This window comes from Panulirus ornatus, chromosome 6 (assembly GCF_036320965.1).
Source record: "Panulirus ornatus isolate Po-2019 chromosome 6, ASM3632096v1, whole genome shotgun sequence".
Lineage (NCBI taxonomy): Eukaryota > Metazoa > Arthropoda > Malacostraca > Decapoda > Palinuridae > Panulirus > Panulirus ornatus.
This window is the reverse complement of record NC_092229.1, coordinates 40,469,891-40,493,688: the sequence shown is the minus strand read 5'-3', so window position 1 is coordinate 40,493,688 and position 23,798 is coordinate 40,469,891. Positions and strand designations below refer to the sequence as shown.

The following is a 23,798-nucleotide window of genomic DNA, read 5'->3' as shown; positions in this document are numbered from 1 at the left end:
TCTAGCGCTACCTCGCACACATGAGGGGGGAGGTGGTTGTTATTCTATGTGTGGCGAGGTAGCGATGGGAATGAATATAGGTAGAAAGTATGAATTATGTACATGTGTATATATGTATATGTCTGTGTGTGTATATATGTATGTGTACATTGAGATGTATGGGTATGTATATTTGCGTGTGTGGACGTGTATGTATATACATGTGTATGTGGGTGGGTTGGGCCATTCTTTCGTCTCTTTCCTTGCGCTACCTCGCTAACGCAGGAGACAGCGACAAAACAAAATAAAAAAATAAATAAATATATATATATATATATATATATCATACAAACCTCCAACAGCCAGAGGATCGAAAGAATGGCCCAATCCACCCACATACACATTTATATACATACACAACCACACCTGCACATATACATACCTATAGATTTCAATGTATATACTTACATACACATGTATATACACATGTATATATACACATGTACATAGTTCATACTTACTGCCTTCATTCATTCTTGTTGCCATCCCGCCACACATGAAAAGACAACCCACTCCCCCAGCATGTGTGCGAGGTAGTGCTAGGAAAAGACAACAAAGACCACATTCGTTCACACTCAGTCTCTAGCTGTCATATATAATGGACCGAAACCACAGCTCACTTTCTACATCCAGGCCCCACAAAACTTTCCATGGTTTACCTCAGACACTTCACATGCCCTGGTTCAATCTATTGACAGCACATTGACCCCGGTATATCACATCGTTGCAATTCACTTTATTCCTTTCACACCTTTCACCCTCCTGTATGTTCAGGCCCCGATCGCTCAAAGTCTTTTTCACTCCATCTTTCCACCTCCAATTTGGTCTCACACTTCTCCTCATTCCCTCCACCTCTGACACATATATCCTCTTTCTCAATCTTTCCTCACTCATTCTCTTCATGTGACCAAACCATTTCAAAACACCCTCTTCTGCTCTCTCAACTACACTCTTTTTATTACCTCACATCTCTCTTAACCTTTCATTACTTATTCAATCAAACCACCTCACACCTGATACTGACCTCAAACATCTCATTTCCAACACATCCACCTTCCTCCACACAAGTCTATCTATAGCCCACGCCTCGCAACCATATAACATTGTTGGAACCACTACTCCTTCAAACATAACCATTTATGCTTTCCGAGATAATGTTCACACCTTCCACACATTTTTCAACGCTCCTAGAACTTTCGCCCCTCTCCCCTACCCTGTGACTCGCCTCTGCTTCCATGTTTCCAACCACTGCCAAATCCACTCCCAGATATCTAGAACACTTAACTTCCTCCAGTTTTTCTCTATTCAAACTTACATCCAAATTGACTTGACCCACAACCCTACTGTACCTAATAACCTTGCTCGTATTCACCTTTACTCTCAACTTATTTCTTTCACACACTTTACCAAACTCAGTCACCAGCTTCTGCAGTTTCTCACCCGAATAAGCCACCAGCGCTGTATCATCAGCGAACAACAACTGACTCTTTTCCCAATCCCTCACATCCACAACAGACTCCATACTTGCCCTCCTCTCCAAAACTCTTGCATTCACCTCCCTAACAACCCCATCCATAAACAAATTAAACAACCATGGAGACATCAGCCACCCCTGCCGCAAACCTACATTCACTGAGAACAAATCACTTTCTTCTCTTCCCACTCGTACACATGACTTACATCCTCGATAAAAACTTTTCACTGCTTCTAACAACTTGCCTCCCACACCATATAATCTAAATACCTTCCACACATCATCTCTATCAACTCTTATCATATGCCTTCTCCAGATCCATAAGTGCTACATACAAATCCATTTGCTTTTCTAAGTATTTCTCACATACATTCTTCAAAGCAAACACCTGATCAACACATACTCTACCACTTCCGAAACAACACTGCTCTTCCCCAATCTGATGCTTTGTACATGCCTTCACCCTCTCAATCAATTCCCTCCCATATCATTTCGCTTTTTATTTCCACACATCTCTCTTACCCTTACATTGCTTACCCGATCAAACCACCTCACACCACACATTGTCCTCAAACATCTCATTTCCAGCACATCCACCCTCCTCCGCACAACTCTATCCATAGCCCACGCCTCGCAATCATACAACATTGTTCGAACCACTATTCCTTCAAACATACCCATTTTTGCTTTCCGACATAATGTTCTCGACTTCCACACATTCTTCAAGGCTCCCAGGATTTTCGCCCCCTCCCCCACCCTATGATTCACTTCCGCTTCCATGGTTCCATCCGCTGCCAGATCCACTCCCATATATGTAAAACACTTTACTTCCTCCAGTTTTTCTCCATTCAAACTTACCTCCCAATTGACTTGACCCTCAACCCTACTGTACCTAATAACCTTGCTCTTATTCACATTTACTCTTAACTTTCTTCTTTCACACACTTTACCAAACTCAGTCACCAACTTCTGCAGTTTCTCACATGAATTAGCCACCAGCGCTGTATCATCAGCGAACAACAACTGACTCACTTCCCAAGCTCTCTCATCCATAACATACTTCATTCTTGCCCCTCTTTCAAAACTCTTGCATTCACCTCCCTAACAACACCATCCATAAACAAATTAAACAACCATGGAGACATCACACACCCCTGCCACAAACCTACATTCACTGAGAACCAATCACTTTCCTCTCTTCCTACACGTACACATGCCTTACATCCTCGATAAAAACTTTTCACTGCTTCTAACATATATATATATATATATATATATGGATGGGGTTGTTAGGGAGGTGAATGCAAGAGTTTCGGAAAGAGGGGCAAGTATATATATATATATATATATATCCCTGGGGATAGGGGAGAAGGAATACTTCCCACGTATTCCCTGCGTGTCGTAGAAGGCGACTAAAAGGGAAGGGAGCGGGTGGCTGGAAATCCTCCCCTCTCTTTTTTTTTTTATTTTCCAAAAGAAGGAACAGAGAAGGGGCCAGGTGAAGATATTCCCTCAAAACCCAGTCCTCTGTTCTTAACGCTACCTCGCTATCGCGGGAAATGGCGAATAGTATAAAAAAAAAAAAAATATATATATATATATATATATATTTCATCATAATCTGATGCTGTCTCCCACGTTAGCTAGGTAGCACAAGGAAACAGATGAAAGAATGGCCCAACCCACCCACATACACATGTATATACATAAATGCCCACATACGCAGAAATACATACCTATACATTTATACATAAACATACATACACATACACATACACAGACATGTACATATATACACATGTAGCCCATGCCTTGCAACCGTATAACATTGTTGAGACCACTATTCCTTCAAACATACCTATTTTTGCTTTCCATGGTTTACCCCAGATGCTTCACATGCCCTGGTTCAGTCCACTGACAACACATCAACCCTAGTATGCCACATCATTCCAAATCACTCTGTTCCTTGCCTGCCTTTCATCCTCCTGTATGTCATGCCCCAAATGCTCAAAATCTTTTTCACTCCATCCTTCCACCTCCCACTTGGTCTCCCACTTCTTGTTCCTTCTATCTCTGACACATATTTCTTCTTTGTCAATCTTTCCTCACTCATTTTCTCCACGTGTCCAAACCATTTCAACACACCCTCTTCTGCTCTCTCAACCAAACTCTTTTTATTAACACACATCTCTCATACCCTTTCATTACTTACTCGATCAATCCACCTTGCACCACATACTTTCCTCAAACATTTGATTTCCAACACATCCACCCTCCTCCGTGTAACCCTACCTATAACTCATGCCTTGCAATCATATAACATTGCTGGAACCACTATTTCTTTAAACACACCCAATTCTGCTACCACTATTCCTTCAAACATACCCAATTCTGCTCTCCGAGATAACATTCTCGCCTTCCACACATTCTTTAATGCTCCCAGAACCTTCGCCCCCTCCCCTACTTTGTGACTCTCTTCCGCTTCCATGGTTCCATCTGCTGCTTAATTCACTCACAGATATCTAAAACACTTCACTTCCTCCAATTTTTATCCTTTGAAACTTACCTCCCAACTAACTTGTCCCCCAACCCTACTGAAACTAATAACCTTGCTCTTATTCACATTTATTCTCACTTTCTTCTTTCACACACATTACCAAACTCAGACACCAACCTCTGCAGTTTTTCACCCGATTCAGCCACCAGCACTGTATCATCAGAAAACAACAACTGACTCACTTCCCAGGCCTTCACACCCACAGCAGACTACATACTTGCACCTCTCTCCAAAACTCTTGCATTCAACTCTCTAACCACCCCATCCATGAACAAATTAAGAAAACATGGAGAGATCATGTGTGCCTGCTGCAAAATGAAATTCACTGAGAACCGATCACTTACCGTCTGATGAATACTTAGATTTCCAAAAAGCTTTTGATAAAGTACCTTACAAGAGAATTCTAAATAAACTCAAAGCAGGCAGAATCAGTGAAGAACTCTGCACATGAATCAAAGACTCGCTTACCAGAAGAAAACAGCATGTAGTATTAAACGGCAAACCCTCAGATTGGATAGACGTAATGAGTGGTGTGCCACAGGGGTCAGTCCTAGGCCCAATTCTTTTCATAATATACATTAATGACCTAGAAATCGGCCTCATACCTAAGGTCTCCAAATCTGCTGATGATGCTAAACTATGAGGTAGAGCTGTAAACAGGTGGGACTGCAAAATTATTCAAAGAGACCTTAACTTACTAGCAAAGTTGTCAAACAAATGGCAAATGAAGTTTAATGTAGACAATTGTGAAGTTATGCAGTTTGGAAACAAGAATATATACTACAACAACAAACTATTTGGAAACTCTCTAACTAAAGTAAATGAAGAAAAGGATCTTGGAGTTGTCATAAGCAACAATCTGAAATACACTAAACAGTGTCAAGCAGCAAGTAAAAAAGGCAACCAAATGTGAGGTTTCATAGCTAGGAAAATAGGTTACAAGACAACAGATTTAATTCTCAGACTTTATAATTCTCTAATACAACCTTATCACGAATATACAGTCCAGTTTTGGTCCCCAAACTAAAAAAGAATGAGGAAAAATAGAGCAAGTGCAAAGACGAACAACAAAATTGATCCTATCCCTTAGAAATCTGGCATGCAAAGGGAGGCTAAAACAATTGGATCTCTTCTTCCTTAAAATACACAGACTTGGTGGCAACTTAATCCAGGTGTTCAAAATTCTGAACAAGTTTGATAAAGGAAATCACGAACATCTTTTTGAAATACAAGAAAATATGGACACCGGGAGAAATGGAATACATCTCAAAGCTAAAAGATGTAGTACAGACGTGGAAAAAAGCATCTTTTCCTATAGGAGCGTTGAGCACTGGTGGAATAAGTTACCATCAGATGTAGTAAATGCTGACTATAAATACCTTCAAAAGTCATTTAGACAAATATTCTATAAATTCAAGTATACTCAGAGAAAAATGCCAGAAACAAACTATAAATGACAGTGGCAATGGGGACACTTGAAGGCTAATGTACAGTAGGAGGAATCAGTAATAGCTTAAAAAACTGCAATGCGGTGTTACATTTTCCCGTCAAGTTATTTCTTTTCTTACTGGACAACCCAGCCAAAGGCCAATCAGGCCTCCTGTTGTCTGTCTTTCTCAAGTAAACTGCTAGAAGAGGTCCCTGCTGTAAAAGGAACATCTGTAGTCAATGTGAAAATGAAAATTTAACATGGAATGTGATGATGAGTAGTTGAGATGGCAGTGGAGTGAAGGCTATTGATAGGGATAGTGAAAAGTACTAGGTTTAACTGAATTAAGCTTGGTATTATCTGACTCAGCAGCTGTTTCATCTGGAAGTGGAGGAGAAGTTTGTCTTGGCCTTTCGAATTATCTTTTTTTTAGCTGTGTGGTGATCTTTTCTCTATCTGCAATACTCCTTTTATCTATGTGGAACATCTGAAAGCACACTAAAAACACAAAAGCACGTTCAATACTGAGAACCATATCAATAACGAAGATTACAGCCTTGTCTAAGTGTTTGAACACTTCTGCTGGTCTTGGTTGAAATGTGTGTGTGGTAGAGGATGTTTTTTCCTTCCTCTTGAATTTTTTCTGCATCTAACTGCTAAAGCATCTCAATGCTCAGGACCTTAGAATGTGATTCCTGCAATTCAGCTATATCTTGTTATTCAATATTTTCTACTTTCATCCATATTTTCCAAACAGTGGCTAAGTTAAGTGAGATTCATGGACTTAGCTGTAGCTCATGAATTTCTCATTACCATCAAACCTCCTAAGCACTTCTAATTTCACATCTATAGTGATGAATTTACATTCTGTATGCTACTGAGAAACCTAAATATTCTTGACACATATGCTGAAATGGTAACACTTACTTTGGAGGCAGGAAATACTGTAATAGGTAAGAAATCAGATATACGTTGGCAAGAGCATGTGCTGGCTACAGTATCACTTTGTTTACAGACATTACCAGTGCGTGGCTTATGAAGAGCAAAGTATTTTGTCATGATACCGTAAAATGCATATGCAAAAACAAATACCTTAAAGTATCCTGCAACATTACTTATCTATTTATTATACTTTGTCACTGTCTCCTGCGTTAGCGAGGTAGCACAAGGAAACAGACAAAAGAATGGCACAACCCACCCACATACACATATATGTACATAAAGGCCCACACACACACATATACATATCTATACATTCCGACGTATACATACATATACATATGTACACATGTACATATTCATACTTGCTGCCTTTATCCATTCCCATCACCACCCCGCCACACATGAAATGACACCCCCCCTTCCCCGCGCAAGAGGTAATGCTAGGAAAAGACAACAAAGGCCACATTTGTTCACATTCAGTCTCTAACAGTCATGTGTAATGCACCTTAAACCACAGCTCCCTTTCCACATCCAGGCCTCACAAAACTTTCCATGGTCTACCCCAGACGCTTCACAAGCCCTGGTTCGATCCATTGACATTACATCAACCCCTGGTATACCACATCGTTCCAATTCACTCTATTCCTTGCATGCCTTTCACCCTCTTGTATGTTCAGACCCCATTGCTCAAAATCTTTTTCACTCCATTCTTCCACCTCCAATTTGGTCTCCCACTTCTCGTTCCCTCCACCTCTGACACATATATCCCCCTTTGTCAATTTTACCTCACTCATTCTCTCCATGTGATCAAACCATTTCAATACACCCTTTTCTGCTCTCTCAACCACACTCTTTTTATTACCATACATCTCTCTCACCCTTTCATTACTTACTTGATCAAACCACCTCACGCCACATACTGTCCTCGAACATCTCATTTCCAACACATCCACCCTCCTCCACACAACCCTATCTATAGCCCATGCCTAACAACCATAAAACATTCTTGGAACCACTATTCCTTCAAACATACCCATTTTTGCTCTCAGAGATAATGTTCTCGCCTTCCACACATTCTTCAACGTTCCTAGAACCTTCGCCCCTCCCCCACCCTGTGACTCACTTCTGCTTTCACGGTTCCATCTGCTGCTAAATCCACTCCCAGGTATCTAAAACACCTCACTTCCTCCAGTTTTTCTCCATTCAAACTTAACTCCCAATTAACTTGTCCGTCAACCCTACTGAACCTAATAACCTTGCTCTTATTCACATCTATTCTCAACTTTCTTCTTTCACACACTTTACTAAACTCAGTCACCAACATTTGCAGTTTCTCACCCGAATCAGCCACCAGCGCTGTATCATTAGCGAACAACAACTGACTCACTTCCCAAGCCCTCTCATCCCCAAAAGACTGCATACTTGCCCCTCTCTCCAAAACTCTTGCATTCACCTACCTAACAACACCATCCATAAATAAATCAAACAACCGTGGAGACATTATGCACCCCTGCCACAAACCGACATTCAATGGAAATCAATCACTTTCCTCTTCCTACTTGTACACATGCTTTACATCCCCTATGAAAACTTTTCACTGCTTCTAGCAACTTACCTCCCACACCATATACTTTTAATACCTTCCACAGAGCATCCCTATCATTTCTTATCATATGCCTTCTCCAGATTCATAAATGCTACATACAAATCCATCTGTTTTTTAAGTATTTCTCACATACATTCTTCAAAGCAACATGTGCCTTTCTTTTCCTTTCACATTTATTCATCAGTTCCTGCATCAATGATTTAAAGCCAGGAACAGACTAAGAAAAGGCCTCATTCACTCAAATCCATTCTCTTGGTGTCATGCAAAATGCACCAAAATCCAGTCCCTCTATCCACATCCGGTCTCTACAGATCTTTTCACACAGTTTCCCATGACTGCCTTACATGCCCTGGTCCTGCCCACTTACAGCATGCTGACCCCTGTATACCACATCCCTCCAATTCACTCTATCCTGTGCATGCCTTTCACCCTTTTGCATGCGTACTCCCCAAGCACTAAAAAGCAGTTTCACTCCAATGTTCCATCTCCAGTTTGGTCTCCCCCTTCTTGTTGTCCCCTCCACACCTGACATGTATATACTCTTTGTCAATCTTTCCTCACTCATTCACTCATATCCAAACCATTTAAGCACACCATCTTCAGCCAGCTCTCTCAATTATACTCTTCTTCTTACTATACCTCTCTCTTTTCCTATCATAACTTACTTAATCAATACCCTTCACACCACAAAAATTGTGGAAGAAAATTATTTTTGACATCTGAGAATATGAAAACGAAAATAATTCTTTGAGATCCCCAGCAAATTCGAGGGGTTAATCTGCATTATCCATGTAACCTGATTCTTAAACTAAAAGCAAAATGTCATTCTATGAAATATCTTTATAAAAGAATGGCTGTAGCTAGAAATGTAGATGATTCTAAGTTACTGTATTCATATGAACAATGCTTTACAAACTTTCCTCCAAAAAAAAGAATAAGTCTAACTTAGCAATTTGGCTATGTGACAGTTTTCTGCGCATTTTCATTGGGATAATGCATCTAACCAGCCCCCTTGTGGCCGTCACAGACTTATATAAGAACACTTATCCTCCTTCATAAAGGGAAGTTTATCTGATGACATGAATTGTTTACAGAGAAGCAAAAATCCACCAGATGAAAAATGTAACATGGCAAATGTCATGATCAACAAGTTACCATGCTCAGGTTTAAGGACATGATTTGGAGAAAATATTACACAGCCATGTAAGAAAAAAAAATATCTTTCTAAACCAACATGCTAATGGGTCATACAATCAATTTCTACTGGAGAATGTAAAACAAAAGTACACTGAATAAAAGACAAACTGCCATACCTGTTTTGAAACGACAAGCATGTCGCTATCAATGTCTTCATTTGGATTATCTGATAGATGGGGTTCAATGATCATATCCAGATATTTTAGTACAGGATCAGCCAGGACCTGTAAAAAATATTACCTGTCATACACATATGATTTTTATCATCATGCAAAAATAAGGAATACTCATCAGTTAGGAATAAGCTTGCTTATCATTCAAGCATATTCATCTTAAGGTTAACTAAGGATGAAAATAAAAACTTCCATAAGATAAATAAGATTCCAGTCTAATAACTGAATTAGGATAATTCCCCCTCCTCCCCCAAAAATTCCCTCAGGTCAATTTCCACAAGCTGATTCTCACTCAAATTATTTCCCCTAGCATGTCAGACTATCAGAGAATAATCTGTTTATGTTAAGTTAGTTTTGGAGACTCAGAAAATAATCTGTTTATGTTAGGCTAGTTTAAGTTAAATTTGATTTGGTTGGGTTAGATCAGATTAGACTTAACTGCTTGGTTGTAATTTTCTATGTACATATACTATGCAGGAATTGTCCAGCGGAATATAGCTGGGAGTAAGTGACTGGAGGATAATTGGTGGAAGAAACTTTCCTGGGGAAGTTGACTCATGAGGTAGGACTGTCCTAAAATCTCTAATAACATTGAAAACATTTCATTCATGATAAATCTTATATTACTACCAAATAAAAAGGACAGTTAAGCACTGAAAATTGTGGGGTTGAAGAATTAAAATCCCTTTCTCCCCAAGTCAGATCCTGAGAGTGACAAAAGAACACCACAGTTGCAAGGGGAATTAACCCTTATCGGTATGGTGGGAATTCACATAAAATTACCACTCTTCAACAACCATTCTTCTGGTCTTTGGTGTCAGCCAATTACCATCCAGTGTCTCCTCCACTAATCAGTGACTGCCCTAGCCAATGTTACCACTGTACCAAAGTTGGTAACTCAAGCCTCATATTCTTCTCATTTTGCAGATTGTTGGCATTTACCCCAGAGCTGTCACAACTGGCACTGAAAGAAGTTTTGCAAAGGAGAGGGAAAGGATGGGAAGGAGTAAAAGAAAACCAGTGATTACAAGGCTTCACCTCGAGAGAAAATTTCTACTTCTTCAAAGTCTACATCTCTCTCTTATGCCACTGGAAGCCCTAATAATGATGTGAGCATAACCACAAAAAGGGCGAGAGCTTAAAGAAAAAGCTATAATGAAATATCAAAATCTATAAAAGCAGAAAGGAACATCAAGAGAAAATCAACTCAAGACATGGACTGGGGTCTATGCAGGATTACCTCCTCCCACTGGAGGGAGACTCCCAAGGCCACGCATGGAAGATACACCGCAGCCAGACTAATATAATATTGAATAATAGTGTGAGATGAATGCTAGAGAACTATCATAATGATTACCTCCTAGAAAATATTCCTAAGGAAGGCAGTAGAGGCCACTTTCCAAGCATCATTAGCTCTCAATCTAGAGAGAGATGCTCCTTGCCAAGAGGGATTTCAAAGATCCTGGATGAACAAGTAAATGTCTTCCTTGATAGTCTTAGAGGAGATTGAGGAAATCCAGAAGAGTTTTTATTACAAATATAGGGTGGAGTTCCCAGTAGGGAAATATCTTGAGAATTATTAAACAATTAACTTTTAATTCAATATTTTCATATTCTACCAGAAACTTTGCATACTACTAGGAACTTTAGCTTTAATTTCAAGTCATAAAAAGGTCATTGTCAAAAGAGATGATTCTTGAGCTTGGACATTGCATGAATACACAAACCCTTCTTCCAAAACCTAAAGCTATAAAAAAAATTTCATGAGAAGACATTGTGAAGCCATAATGCCTATGAAGACTAAAAGATTCAGGACCTTGGATAATTCTCACTTGGCCTGAAATGAAGAAGCAGCTGATCTCAAACAGGAAGATTTAGGCAGTTTGACCTACAAAGGCTCAGATAAATAATTGCTGAACCTTTCAATGGTGAACCTTGCCATGACAAAGGTTAGTGAAAATTTCTAAACATAAAAGTTCAGTCACCATCAACAGTCAGATTCCTTTAGAAGAGTCTGAAATTATTTGCAGACTAACTGGGATTGTCCCTGACAGAAAAGCATTAAAATTATCTATGAAAACACCTGTTTGGGCATTCCCAAACCTTTTGTCTACACATCTGTTTGAAAAAATCCAAACCCTAAAGATTCATGAATACAGAGCTCAGAGGATTAGTTCCTCCTGGGCACTGAAGATATGCCAGCAAGTAGCAATGACCTTTGAAAAACTACAGGAGCCTCCTGCAGCAAGGCTGCCTTTCCCAGTTATGGGCAAGTAAAAAGAATCACATATTTCAGCGAACCAGTTTGTTTGTGAGAAATCTACATCTATTCATTTAAGTCTGTGTTCAGGGCACTGAATTCATCTGCCTCAACATCAAAAATTTGGGAGACATAGATTGGTAGCAACATTTCTGGTCTCAACAACAAACAGGTCTGCTTAGGGATTCACTCCTAGGGAAAGAATCCACTTAAAACAGAGTATTCTTATCATCATTTCTGAAGTCCTAGACCTTATCAAAATGTTGCAACACTGAAACATAAAAGGCTTGGAGAAAATAGACTCTGCAGTTTGAACACTCACCTTTATCCCCTTGCCTTTGCACAATGGCACTAAGCATGCATTCCACCAATCCTCAGGCATGTCACCATTGATCCATAAATACACTGAACCAATCAACAAAACAGTCACCCCCTTTCTTAATAAATTCTACCGTAATACCATCCACACCCACCGCCTTACTGGATTTCATCTTCTGCAAGGCTTTCACTACCTCTTCTCTTATCCAAACCATTCTCCCTAACCCCTCTCACTTCGCACACCACCCCGACCAAAGCACCTTACATCTGCCACTCTATCATCAAACAATCAACAAACCTTTAAAATACTTACTTCATCTTTTTCTCACTTCATCACTTACCCCCTTGCCCCATCACCAATCTTCCCACTTGTTTCCTTGTCTTACAAATGTTATTCAACTTTCAAAACATCTTTTCATTCTCCCTAAAGTCTCACTCTAGCTCTCATTTGCCCTATTTTTTAAAGTTGCACCTTACTCTTGATCTCCTGCCACTTTCTCTTATACATCTCCCAGTCATTTGCACTCCTTCCTCTCTTTTCTCTCTCTCACTAACAACTGTACTTCTTCATCCCACCACTCACTACCCTTTCTAATCTGCCCACCTCCCACTTTTCTCATGCTAAATGCATCTTTTGTACATACCATCACTGCTTCCCCAAACACATCCCATTCCTCTCACATCATTTGCTCTCACCTTTTGCCATTCGACAACCAATCTCTTCTGGTACTTCCTCACACAAGTCTCCTTTCCAAACTCACTTACTCTCACCACTCTTTTCTCCCTCCTAACATTTTCTCTTCTTTTCTGAAAACCTCTACAAATCTGCACCTTTACCTCCACAAGATAGTGATCAGACATCCCTCCAGCTGCCCTCTCAGCACATTAACATCCAAAAGTCTCTCTTTTACATGACTATCAATTAACAAGTAATCCAATTATGCCCTTTGACCATCTCTCCTACACACATACATATAATGTATATCTCTCTTTTTAAACCAGGTATTCCTAATCACTAGTCTTCTTTCAGCACCCAAATCCACAAAATCTTCACTGCTTCCATTCACAACACTGAATACCCCACGTAATCCAATTGTAACCTCAACTGCCACATTACTCACCTCCATATTTAAATCACCCATCGCTATAACCCGGTCTTGTGCATCAAAGCTGCTAACAAACTCACTCAGTGGCTCCCAAAACACTTGCCTCTCATGATCTTTCTTCTCATGAACAGAAGCATAAGCACCATTAATCACCTATCTCTCCATCCACTCTCAGTTTTACCCACATCTATCTAGAGTTTATTTTCTTACACTCCACCACACACTCCCACAACTCCTGCTTCAGGAGTAGTGCTACTGCTTCCTTAGCTTTTGTCCTCTCACCAACCCCTGACTTTACTCCTAAAGCTTTTCCAAATCACTTTTCCCCTTTACCCTTAAGCTTTGCTTGACTCAGAACCAGAAAATCCAGGTTTCTTTCCTTAAACATACTATCTATCTCTCCTCTCTTCTCATCTTGGTTACATCCACACACATTCAGACACTCCAATCTGAGCCTTCGAGGTGGATGAGCACTCCTCACTTGACTCCTGTTTCTCCTTTTAGAAACTGAAATACATGGAGGGTAGGGTTTCCAGCCACCCCACTCATGCCCCCTTTAGTTGCCTTCTATGATGTGCGGAGACTATATGGGAAGTATTCCACTGTGTAATAATACACTGGTAAATGTAAAAGGAATGTTCAACATTGAAAAAGAAAACATAAAATAGAAGAGCTAGTATATTTTGGTCCAGAGTCTAGGACCCTTTTCAGCCTACTGAAATGAATGGACAGACAAGGCCAAAAGTTAGGTCACATTACCAGCCATGAGGCTTGAGGGACAAGTCACAGAGCCCAACCCTTGACCTAAGATGGCTGACATATGACCCACCCACTAACCTGAGGAAAGGTTGTGGATAATCCTCTGAATGACAGAAGCCATAATCAGATCAGATGACCAGTGCCCATAAGACAGGTTGAAATTAGGGGTAGAGCTAATGATAGCAGATTCTATTATTTTTCTGCTAAAGGTACAAAGACACTTATATAACAAAGAAAAGTTTTTCCAATCAAAATGAGGGTAAGGCTACTGACTGGGACAACTCATCTTAGTTATACAAGTCTCATTGTACATTTAGTAGAAAATAACATTACTACAAGGAGTAACTTAATAATAAAATACTCACAGAAAATTCTGTGGGCTGTGTTTACAGAATCCCTTGTAAAAGCCATAAAGTGTTCTATTTTGGGCAGACTGGTAAAGATCTTTATGTTAGCCTTTTTTTTTTTTTTTTTTTTGCTTTGTCGCTGTCTCCCGCGTTTGCGAGGTAGCGCAAGGAAACAGACGAAAGAAATGGCCCAACCCACCCCCATACACATGTATATACATACGTCCACACACGCAAATATACATACCTACACAGCTTTCCATGGTTTACCCCAGACCCTTCACATGCCTTGATTCAATCCACTGACAGCACGTCAACCCCGGTATACCACATCGCTCCAATTCACTCTATTCCTTGCCCTCCTTTCACCCTCCTGCATGTTCAGGCCCCGATCACACAAAATCTTTTTCACTCCATCTTTCCACCTCCAATTTGGTCTCCCTCTTCTCCTCGTTCCCTCCACCTCCGACACATATATCCTCTTGGTCAATCTTTCCTCACTCATTCTCTCCATGTGCCCAAACCATTTCAAAACACCCTCTTCTGCTCTCTCAACCACGCTCTTTTTATTTCCACACATCTCTCTTACCCTTACGTTACTTACTCGATCAAACCACCTCACACCACACATTGTCCTCAAACATCTCATTTCCAGCACATCCATCCTCCTGCGCACAACTCTATCCATAGCCCACGCCTCGCAACCATACAACAATGTTGGAACCACTATTCCTTCAAACATAGCCATTTTTGCTTTCCGAGATAATGTTCTCGACTTCCACACATTCTTCAAGGCTCCCAGAATTTTCGCCCCCTCCCCCACCCTATGATCCACTTCCGCTTCCATGGTTCCATCCGCTGCCAGATCCACACCCAGATATCTAAAACACTTCACTTCCTTAAGCAACATAAATATAGTAAAGAACAGGAAAGAAATCAAATGCTTTGTTTAATCATGTTAAAAGTCATGACCACAAGAAATATCACTGAATCTTCCACTATCAATTACACAAAGAATGGTAACATTAATATTAGTGAAAGTCTATGCAAACTGAATAGCTCCCTTTCCTGTCCAAATAATAAAAATTTCATGAGAGGCATGATGCTAAACCTGACACCACCATCCAGTAATGCTTGTTAACCAACAGCTTCTTAGCTTTATCTCTCACTTATATATCAACTGATTGCTAAAACATGTTCTATCTCATTCTTGTACCTCCCCTGACAATATGATAATTACACAAAATTACGCATGTGGACATTGTGTTTCATTTCCTCAGGCTTCTCTGCAAATACTGTAACCTCTTTTAATGTATATGTATGTGCATGGGTAATCATGTGTATGAAGATATATTTATGAATATGTGAGTGTAGAGCACATGTGTACTATTTCTATATTCTATCATACTTGATCGCCATTTCCCACATCAGTGAGGGAGAACCAGGAAAAATATGAAGGATGGCCCATCCACTAATATAATCATATATATATGAGAGAGCTTGGGAAGTGAGTCAGTTGTTGTTCGCTGATGATACAGCGCTGGTGGCTGATTCATGTGAGAAACTGCAGAAGCTGGTGACTGAGTTTGGTAAAGTGTGTGGAAGAAGAAAGTTAAGAGTAAATGTGAATAAGAGCAAGGTTATTAGGTACAGTAGGGGTGAGGGTCAAGTCAATTGGGAGGTGAGTTTGAATGGAGAAAAACTGGAGGAAGTGAAGTGTTTTAGATATCTGGGAGTGGATCTGTCAGCGGATGGAACCATGGAAGCGGAAGTGGATCATAGGGTGGGGGAGGGGGCGAAAATTTTGGGAGCCTTGAAAAATGTGTGGAAGTCGAGAACATTATCTCGGAAAGCAAAAATGGGTATGTTTGAAGGAATAGTGGTACCAACAATGTTGTATGGTTGCGAGGCGTGGGCTATGGATAGAGATGTGCGCAGGAGGATGGATGTGCTGGAAATGAGATGTTTGAGGAAAATGTGTGGTGTGAGGTGGTTTGATCGAGTAAGTAACGTAAGGGTAAGAGAGATGTGTGGAAATAAAAAGAGCGTGGTTGAGAGAGCAGAAGAGGGTGTTTTGAAATGGTTTGGGCACATGGAGAGAATGAGTGAGGAAAGATTGACCAAGAGGATATATGTGTCGGAGGTGGAGGGAACGAGGAGAAGAGGGAGACCAAATTGGAGGTGGAAAGATGGAGTGAAAAAGATTTTGTGTGATCGGGGCCTGAACATGCAGGAGGGTGAAAGGAGGGCAAGGAATAGAGTGAATTGGAGCGATGTGGTATACAGGGGTTGACGTGCTGTCAGTGGATTGAATCAAGGCATGTGAAGCGTCTGGGGTAAACCATGGAAAGCTGTGTAGGTATGTATATTTGCGTGTGTGGACGTGTGTATGTACATGTGTATGGGGGGGGGGGGTTGGGCCATTTCATTCGTCTGTTTCCTTGCGCTACCTCGCAAACGCGGGAGACAGCGACAAAGTATAAAAAAAAAAAAAAAAAAAAAAAAAAAAAAATATATATATATATATATATATATATATATATACGTATGTATATACATGTGTATGGGGGGGGTTGGGCCATTTCTTTCGTCTGTTTCCTTGCGCTACCTCGCAAACGCGGGAGACAGCGACAAAGTATAAAAAAAAAAAAAAAAAAAAAAATATTTATATATATATATATATATTTTTCTTTTTTTTTTTTTGCTTTGTCGCTGTCTCCCGCGTTTGCGAGGTAGCGCAAGGAAACAGACAAAAGAAATGGCCCAACCCACCCCCATACACATGTATATACATACACGTCCACACACGCAAATATACATACCTACACAGCTTTCCATGGTTTACCCCAGACGCTTCACATGCCCTGATTCAATCCACTGACAGCACGTCAACCCCGGTATACACATTGATCCAATTCACTCTATTCCTTGCCCGCCTTTCACCCTCCTGCATGTTCAGGCCCCGATCACACAAAATCTTTTTCACTCCATCTTTCCACCTCCACTTTGGTCTCCCACTTCTCTTCGTTCCCTCCACCTCCGACACATATATCCTCTTGGTCAATCTTTCCTCACTCATTCTCTCCATGTGCCTAAACCATTTCAAAACACCCTCTTCTGCTCTCTCAACCACACTCTTTTTATTTCCACACATCTCTATTACCCTTACGTTACTTACTCGATCAAACCACCTCACACCACACATTGTCCTCAAACATCTCATTTCCAGCACATCCACCCTCCTGCACACAACTCTATCCATAGCCCACGCCTCGCAACCATACAAAATTGTTGGAACCACTATTCCTTCAAACATACCCATTTTTGCTTTCCGAGATAATGTTCTCGACTTCACACATTCTTCAAGGCTCCCAGGATTTTCGCACCCTCCCCCACCCTATGATTCACTTCCGCTTCCATGGTTCCATCCGCTGCCAGATCCACTCCCAGATATCTAAAACACTTTACTTCCTCCAGTTTTTCTCCATTCAAACTTACCTCCCAATTGACTTGACCCTCAACCCTACTGTACCTAATAACCTTGCTCTTATTCACATTTACTCTTAACTTTCTTCTTCCACACACTTTACCAAACTCAGTCACCAGCTTCTGCAGTTTCTCACATGAATCAGCCACCAGCGCTGTATCATCATCGAACAACAACTGACTCACTTCCCAAGCTCTCTCATCCCCAACAGACTTCATACTTGCCCCTCTTTCCAAAACTCTTGCATTTACCTCCCTAACAACCCCATCCATAAACAAATTAAACAACCATGGAGACATCACACACCCCTGCCGCAAACCTACATTCACTAAGAACCAATCACTTTCCTCTCTTCCTACACGTACACATGCCTTACATCCTCGATAAAAACTTTTCACTGCTTCTAACAACTTTCCTCCCACACCATATATTCTTAATACCTTCCACAGAGCATCTCTATCAACTCTATCATATGCCTTCTCCAGATCCATAAATGCTACATACAAATCCATTTGCTTTTCTAAGTATTTCTCACATACATTCTTCAAAGCAAACACCTGATCCACACATCCTCTACCACTTCTGAAACCACACTGCTCTTCCCCAATCTGATGCTCTGTACATGCTTTCACCCTCTCAATCAATACCCTCCCATATAATTTACCAGGAATACTCAACAAACTTATACCTCTGTAATTTGAGCACTCACTCTTATCCCCTTTGCCTTTGTACAATGGCACTATGCACGCATTCCGCCAATCCTCAGGCACCTCACCATGAGTCATACATACATTAAATAACCTTACCAACCAGTCAACAATACAGTCACCCCCTTTTTTAATAAATTCCACTGCAATACCATCCAAACCTGCTGCCTTGCTGGCTTTCATCTTCTGCAAAGCTTTCACTACCTCTTCTCTGTTTACCAAATCATTTTCCCTAACCCTCTCACTTTGCACACCACCTCGACCAAAACACCCTATATCTGCCACTCTATCATCAAACACATTCAACAAACCTTCAAAATACTCACTCCATCTCCTTCTCACATCACCACTACTTGTTATCACCTCCCCATTTGCGCCCTTCACTGAAGTTCCCATTTGCTCCCTTGTCTTACGACCTTTATTTACCTCCTTCCAGAACATCTTTTTATTCTCCCTAAAATTTAATGATACTCTCTCACCCCAACTCTCATTTGCCCTGTTTTTCACCTCTTGCACCTTTCTCTTGACCTCCTGTCTCTTTCTTTTATACATCTCCCACTCAATTGCATTTTTTCCCTGCAAAAATCGTCCAAATGCCTCTCTCTTCTCTTTCACTAATACTCTTACTTCTTCATCCCACCACTCACTACCTTTCTAATCAACACACACACATATATATATATATATATATATATATATATATATATATATATATATATATATATATATATATATATATATATATATATATATATATTCTTTTTCTTTCTTTCAAACTGTTCGCCATTTCCCGCATTAGCGAGGTAGCGTTAAGAACAGAGGACTGGGCCTTTGAGGGAATACCCTCACCTGGCCCAATTCTCTGTTCCTTCTTTTGGAAAAAAAAAAAAAAAAAAAAAAAAAAAAAACAAGGAAACAGAAGAAAGAAATGGCCCAACCCACCTCCATACACATTTATATACACACACGTCCACACATGCAAACATACACACCCATACATCTCAATGTACACATATATATACACACACAGACACATACATATATACCAATGCACACAATTCACCCTGCCTGCCTTTATTCATTCCCATTGCCACCTCGCCACACATGGAATACCATCCCCCTCCCCCCTTATGTGTGTGAGGTAGCGCTAGGAAAAGGTAACAAAGGCCCCATTAGTTCACACTCAGTCTCCAGCTGTCATGCAATAATGCCGGAAACCACAGCTCCCTTTCCACATCCAGGCCCCACACAGCTTTCCATGGTTTACCCCAGATGCTTCACATGCCCTGATTCAATCCACTGACAGCACGTCAACCCCGGTATACCACATCGATCCAATTCACTCTATTCCTTGCCCTCCTTTCACCCTCCTGCATGTTTTGGCCCCGATCACTCAAAATCTTTTTCACTCCATCTTTCCACCTCCAATTTGGTCTCCCACTTCTCGTTCCCTCCACCTCCGACACATATATCCTCTTGGTCAATATTTCCTCACTCATTCTCTCCATGTGCCCAAACCATTTCAAAACACCCTCTTCTGCTCTCTCAACCACGCTCTCTTTATTTCCACACATCTCTCTTACCCTTATATTACTTACTCGATCAAACCACCTCACACCACACATTGTCCTCAAACATCTCATTTCCAGCACATCCACCCTCCTGCACACAACTCTATCCATAGCCCACGCCTCGCAACCATACAACATTGTTGGAACCACTATTCCTTCAAACATACCCATTTTTGCTTTCCGAGATAATGTTCTCGACTTCCACACATTCTTCAATGCTCTCAGGATTTTCGCCCCCTCCCCCACCCTATGATTCACTTCCGCTTCCATGGTTCCATCCACTGCCAGATCCACTCCCAGATATCTAAAACACTTTACTTCCTCCAGTTTTTCTCCATTCAAACTTACCTCCCAATTGACTTGTCCCTCAACCCTACTGTACCTAATAACCTTGCTCTTATTCACATTTACTCTTAACTCTCTTCTTTCACACACTTTACCAAACTCAGTCACCAGCTTCTGCAGTTTCTCACATGAATCAGCCACCAGCGCTGTATCATCAGCGAACAACAACTGACTCACTTCCCAAGCTCTCTCATCCACAACAGACTTCATACTTGCCCCTCTTTCCAAAACTCTTGCATTCACCTCCCTAACAACCCCATCCATAAACAAATTAAACAACCATGGAGACATCACACACCCCTAATGCAAACCTACATTCACTGAGAACCAATAACTTTCCTCTCTTCCTACACGTACACATGCCTTACATCCTCGATAAAAACTTTTCACTGCTTCTAACAACTTGCCTCCCACACCATATATATATATATATATATATATATATATATATATATATATATATATATATATATATATATATATATATATATATCTTTTCTTTCATACTATTCGCCATTTCCCGCGTTAGTGAGGTAGCGTTAAGAACAGAGGACTGGGCCTTTGAGGGAATATCCTCACCTGGCCCCCTTCTCTGTTCCTTCTTTTGGAAAATTAAAAAAACCGAGAGGGGAGGATTTCCAGCCACCCGCTCCCTCCCCTTTTAGTCGCCTTCTACGACACGCAGGGAATACGTGGGAAGTATTCTTTCTCCCCTATCCCCAGGGATAATATATATACATATATATATATATATATATTTTTTTTTCTTTTTTTTATACTTTGTCGCTGTCTCCCGCGTTTGCGAGGTAGCGCAAGGAAACAGACGAAAGAAATGGCCCAACCCCCCCCCATACACATGTACATACAGACGTCCACACACGCAAATATACATACCTACACAGCTTTCCATGGTTTACCCCAGACGCTTCACATGCCCTGATTCAATCCACTGACAGCACGTCAACCCCTGTATACCACATCGCTCCAATTCACTCTATTCCTTGCCCTCCTTTCACCCTCCTGCATGTTCAGGCCCCGATCACACAAAATCTTTTTCACTCCATCTTTCCACCTCCAATTTGGTCTCCCTCTTCTCCTCGTTCCCTCCACCTCCGACACATATATCCTCTTGGTCAATCTTTCCTCACTCATTCTCTCCATGTGCCCAAACCATTTCAAAACACCCTCTTCTGCTCTCTCAACCACGCTCTTTTTATTTCCACACATCTCTCTTACCCTTACGTTACTTACTCGATCAAACCACCTCACACCACACATTGTCCTCAACATCTCATTTCCAGCACATCCATCCTCCTGCGCACATCTCTATCCATAGCCCACGCCTCGCAACCATACAACATTGTTGGAACCACTTTTCCTTCAAAAATACCCATTTTTGCTTTCGGATAATGTTCTCGACTTCACCATTTTTTCAAGGGTCCCAGGATTTTCGCCCCCCTCCCCCACCCCATGATTCACTTCCGCTTTCCCGGGTTTTCCCTCCGCTGCCAGTCATCCCGATACTAAAACACTTTACTTCCTCCATTTTTTTCTCCATTCAAAAAACCTCCCCAAATTGACTTGACCCCCAACCCTACGTACCTAATAAACCCTTTTCTTATTCACTTTTTCTCTTAAAATTTCTTCTTCCACACACTTTTAAACCCAAAATCAGTCACCACTTCTAGTTTCTAAGAACAGCCACCAGCGTGTATCATCACAACAACAAAGACCACTTCCCCAAACTTCTCATCCCCAACAGATTATACTTCCCCTCTTTCAAAAAATCTTGCATTTTACCCCCCTAACAACCCCATCATAAACAAATTAAAAACCTGGGGACATCAAAACCCTGCCGCAAACCTAAATTCACTAAACCAATCATTTTCTCCTTCCTACACGTACACATGCTTACTCTCGATAAAAACTTTTCACTGTTCAACAATTTTCCTCCCACACCATAATTCTTAATACCTTCCACGGGAGCATCTCTATAAAATTTCTATCATATCCTTCTCAGATCCATAAATGTAACATACAAATCCATTGTTTTCTAGTATTTCTCACATACTTCTTCAAAGAAAAACACCGATCCACACATCCCTACCACTTCTAAAAACCACATGCTTTTCCCCCAAATTGATGCTCTGTACATGCTTTCACCTCTAAATCAATACCCTCCCTTTAAATTTACCGGGAAAACTCAAAAATTTACCTCTGTAATTTGAGCCCCTCACTCTTATCCCCTTGCCTTTGCAAGGGCATATGACCCCTTTTTCCGCCAATCCTCAGCACCTCACCTTTGAGTTTCCATACATACTTTAAAATTTAACCTTACCAACCAGTCAACAAACAGCACCCCTTTTTTAAAAAATTTCCACTGCAATACCATAAACCTGCTGCCTTGCGGTTTTCATCTTCTCAAAGCTTATACTCTTCTCTTTTACCAAATCTTTTTCCCCTAACCCTCTCATTTTTGGGCACACCACCTCGACCAAAACACCCTTTATCTGCCCTCTATCATCAAACACATTCACAAACCTTAAAATTTTTTACTCACTCCATCTCCTTCTCACATCCCCAAATACTTGTTATCAACTCCCCATTTGCGCCCTTACGAAGTTCCATTTGCTCCCTTGCTTACGCCTTTATTTCTCCTTCGGGGACATTTTTTTATTCTCCCAAAAATTTTAATGAACTCTCTCACCCCAACTCCATTTGCCCTTTTTTCACCTCTGCACCTTTCCTTGACCTCCGTCTTTTTTTTTTACACCCACTCAAATTGCATTTTTTCCTGCAAAAATCGTCCAAATCCCTTTTCTCTCTTTTAAATTAAATTTCTTACTCTTATCCACCACTCACTACCTTTCTAATCAACACACACCATTATATTATTAATATTATTTATATTTTTATATATATTATATATATATATATATATTATATATATATATATATATATATTTTTTTCTTTTTTAAATGTTGCCTTTCCCGCTTGCGGGGCAGCGGTTTAACAAGGGGGATGGCCAAAACCCCACCAGGGAATTTCTCCTCCCAAAAAAAGAAAAAAAAAAAAAAATAAATACAAAACGGGAAAAAAATATCCCAAACCCACTCCAACCTTTATATCCACACTCCACACATGCATCCACCCATCCTCATTGTCAATAATATACACCAAGCCCATTTCCAACAACTTAGTTCAAACTGTCATGCAATAATGCGGGAAAACCCCAGCTCCCTTTCCACATCCGGCCCCACACACTTTCGGTTTACCCCAGGCTTCAATGCCCTGATTTAATCCCGAAGCCGTCAACCCCGGGATACACTTTGAATCAATTCAAATCTATTCCTTTCCCCCTTTTTCCCTCTGCATGTTTGGCCCATCCATCAAAATCTTTTTCACTCCATCTTTCCACCTCCAAATTTTGGGCTCCACTTTCGTTCCCTCCACCTCCGACACTTTTATCTCTTGGCAAAT

At 40.7% G+C, this 23,798-nt stretch overlaps 1 protein-coding gene across 1 annotated transcript in view; it reads right to left on the bottom strand.

Moving 5' to 3' along the window:
- LOC139749160 (uncharacterized) overlaps positions 1-23,798 on the bottom strand; it is a 346,975-nt gene that overhangs the window by 24,195 nt on the left and 298,982 nt on the right. The window contains exon 6 of the mRNA XM_071662812.1: positions 9,361-9,468. Within this exon, the coding sequence (XP_071518913.1) occupies positions 9,361-9,468 (108 nt within the window). The remainder of the gene's footprint in view (positions 1-9,360; positions 9,469-23,798) is intronic.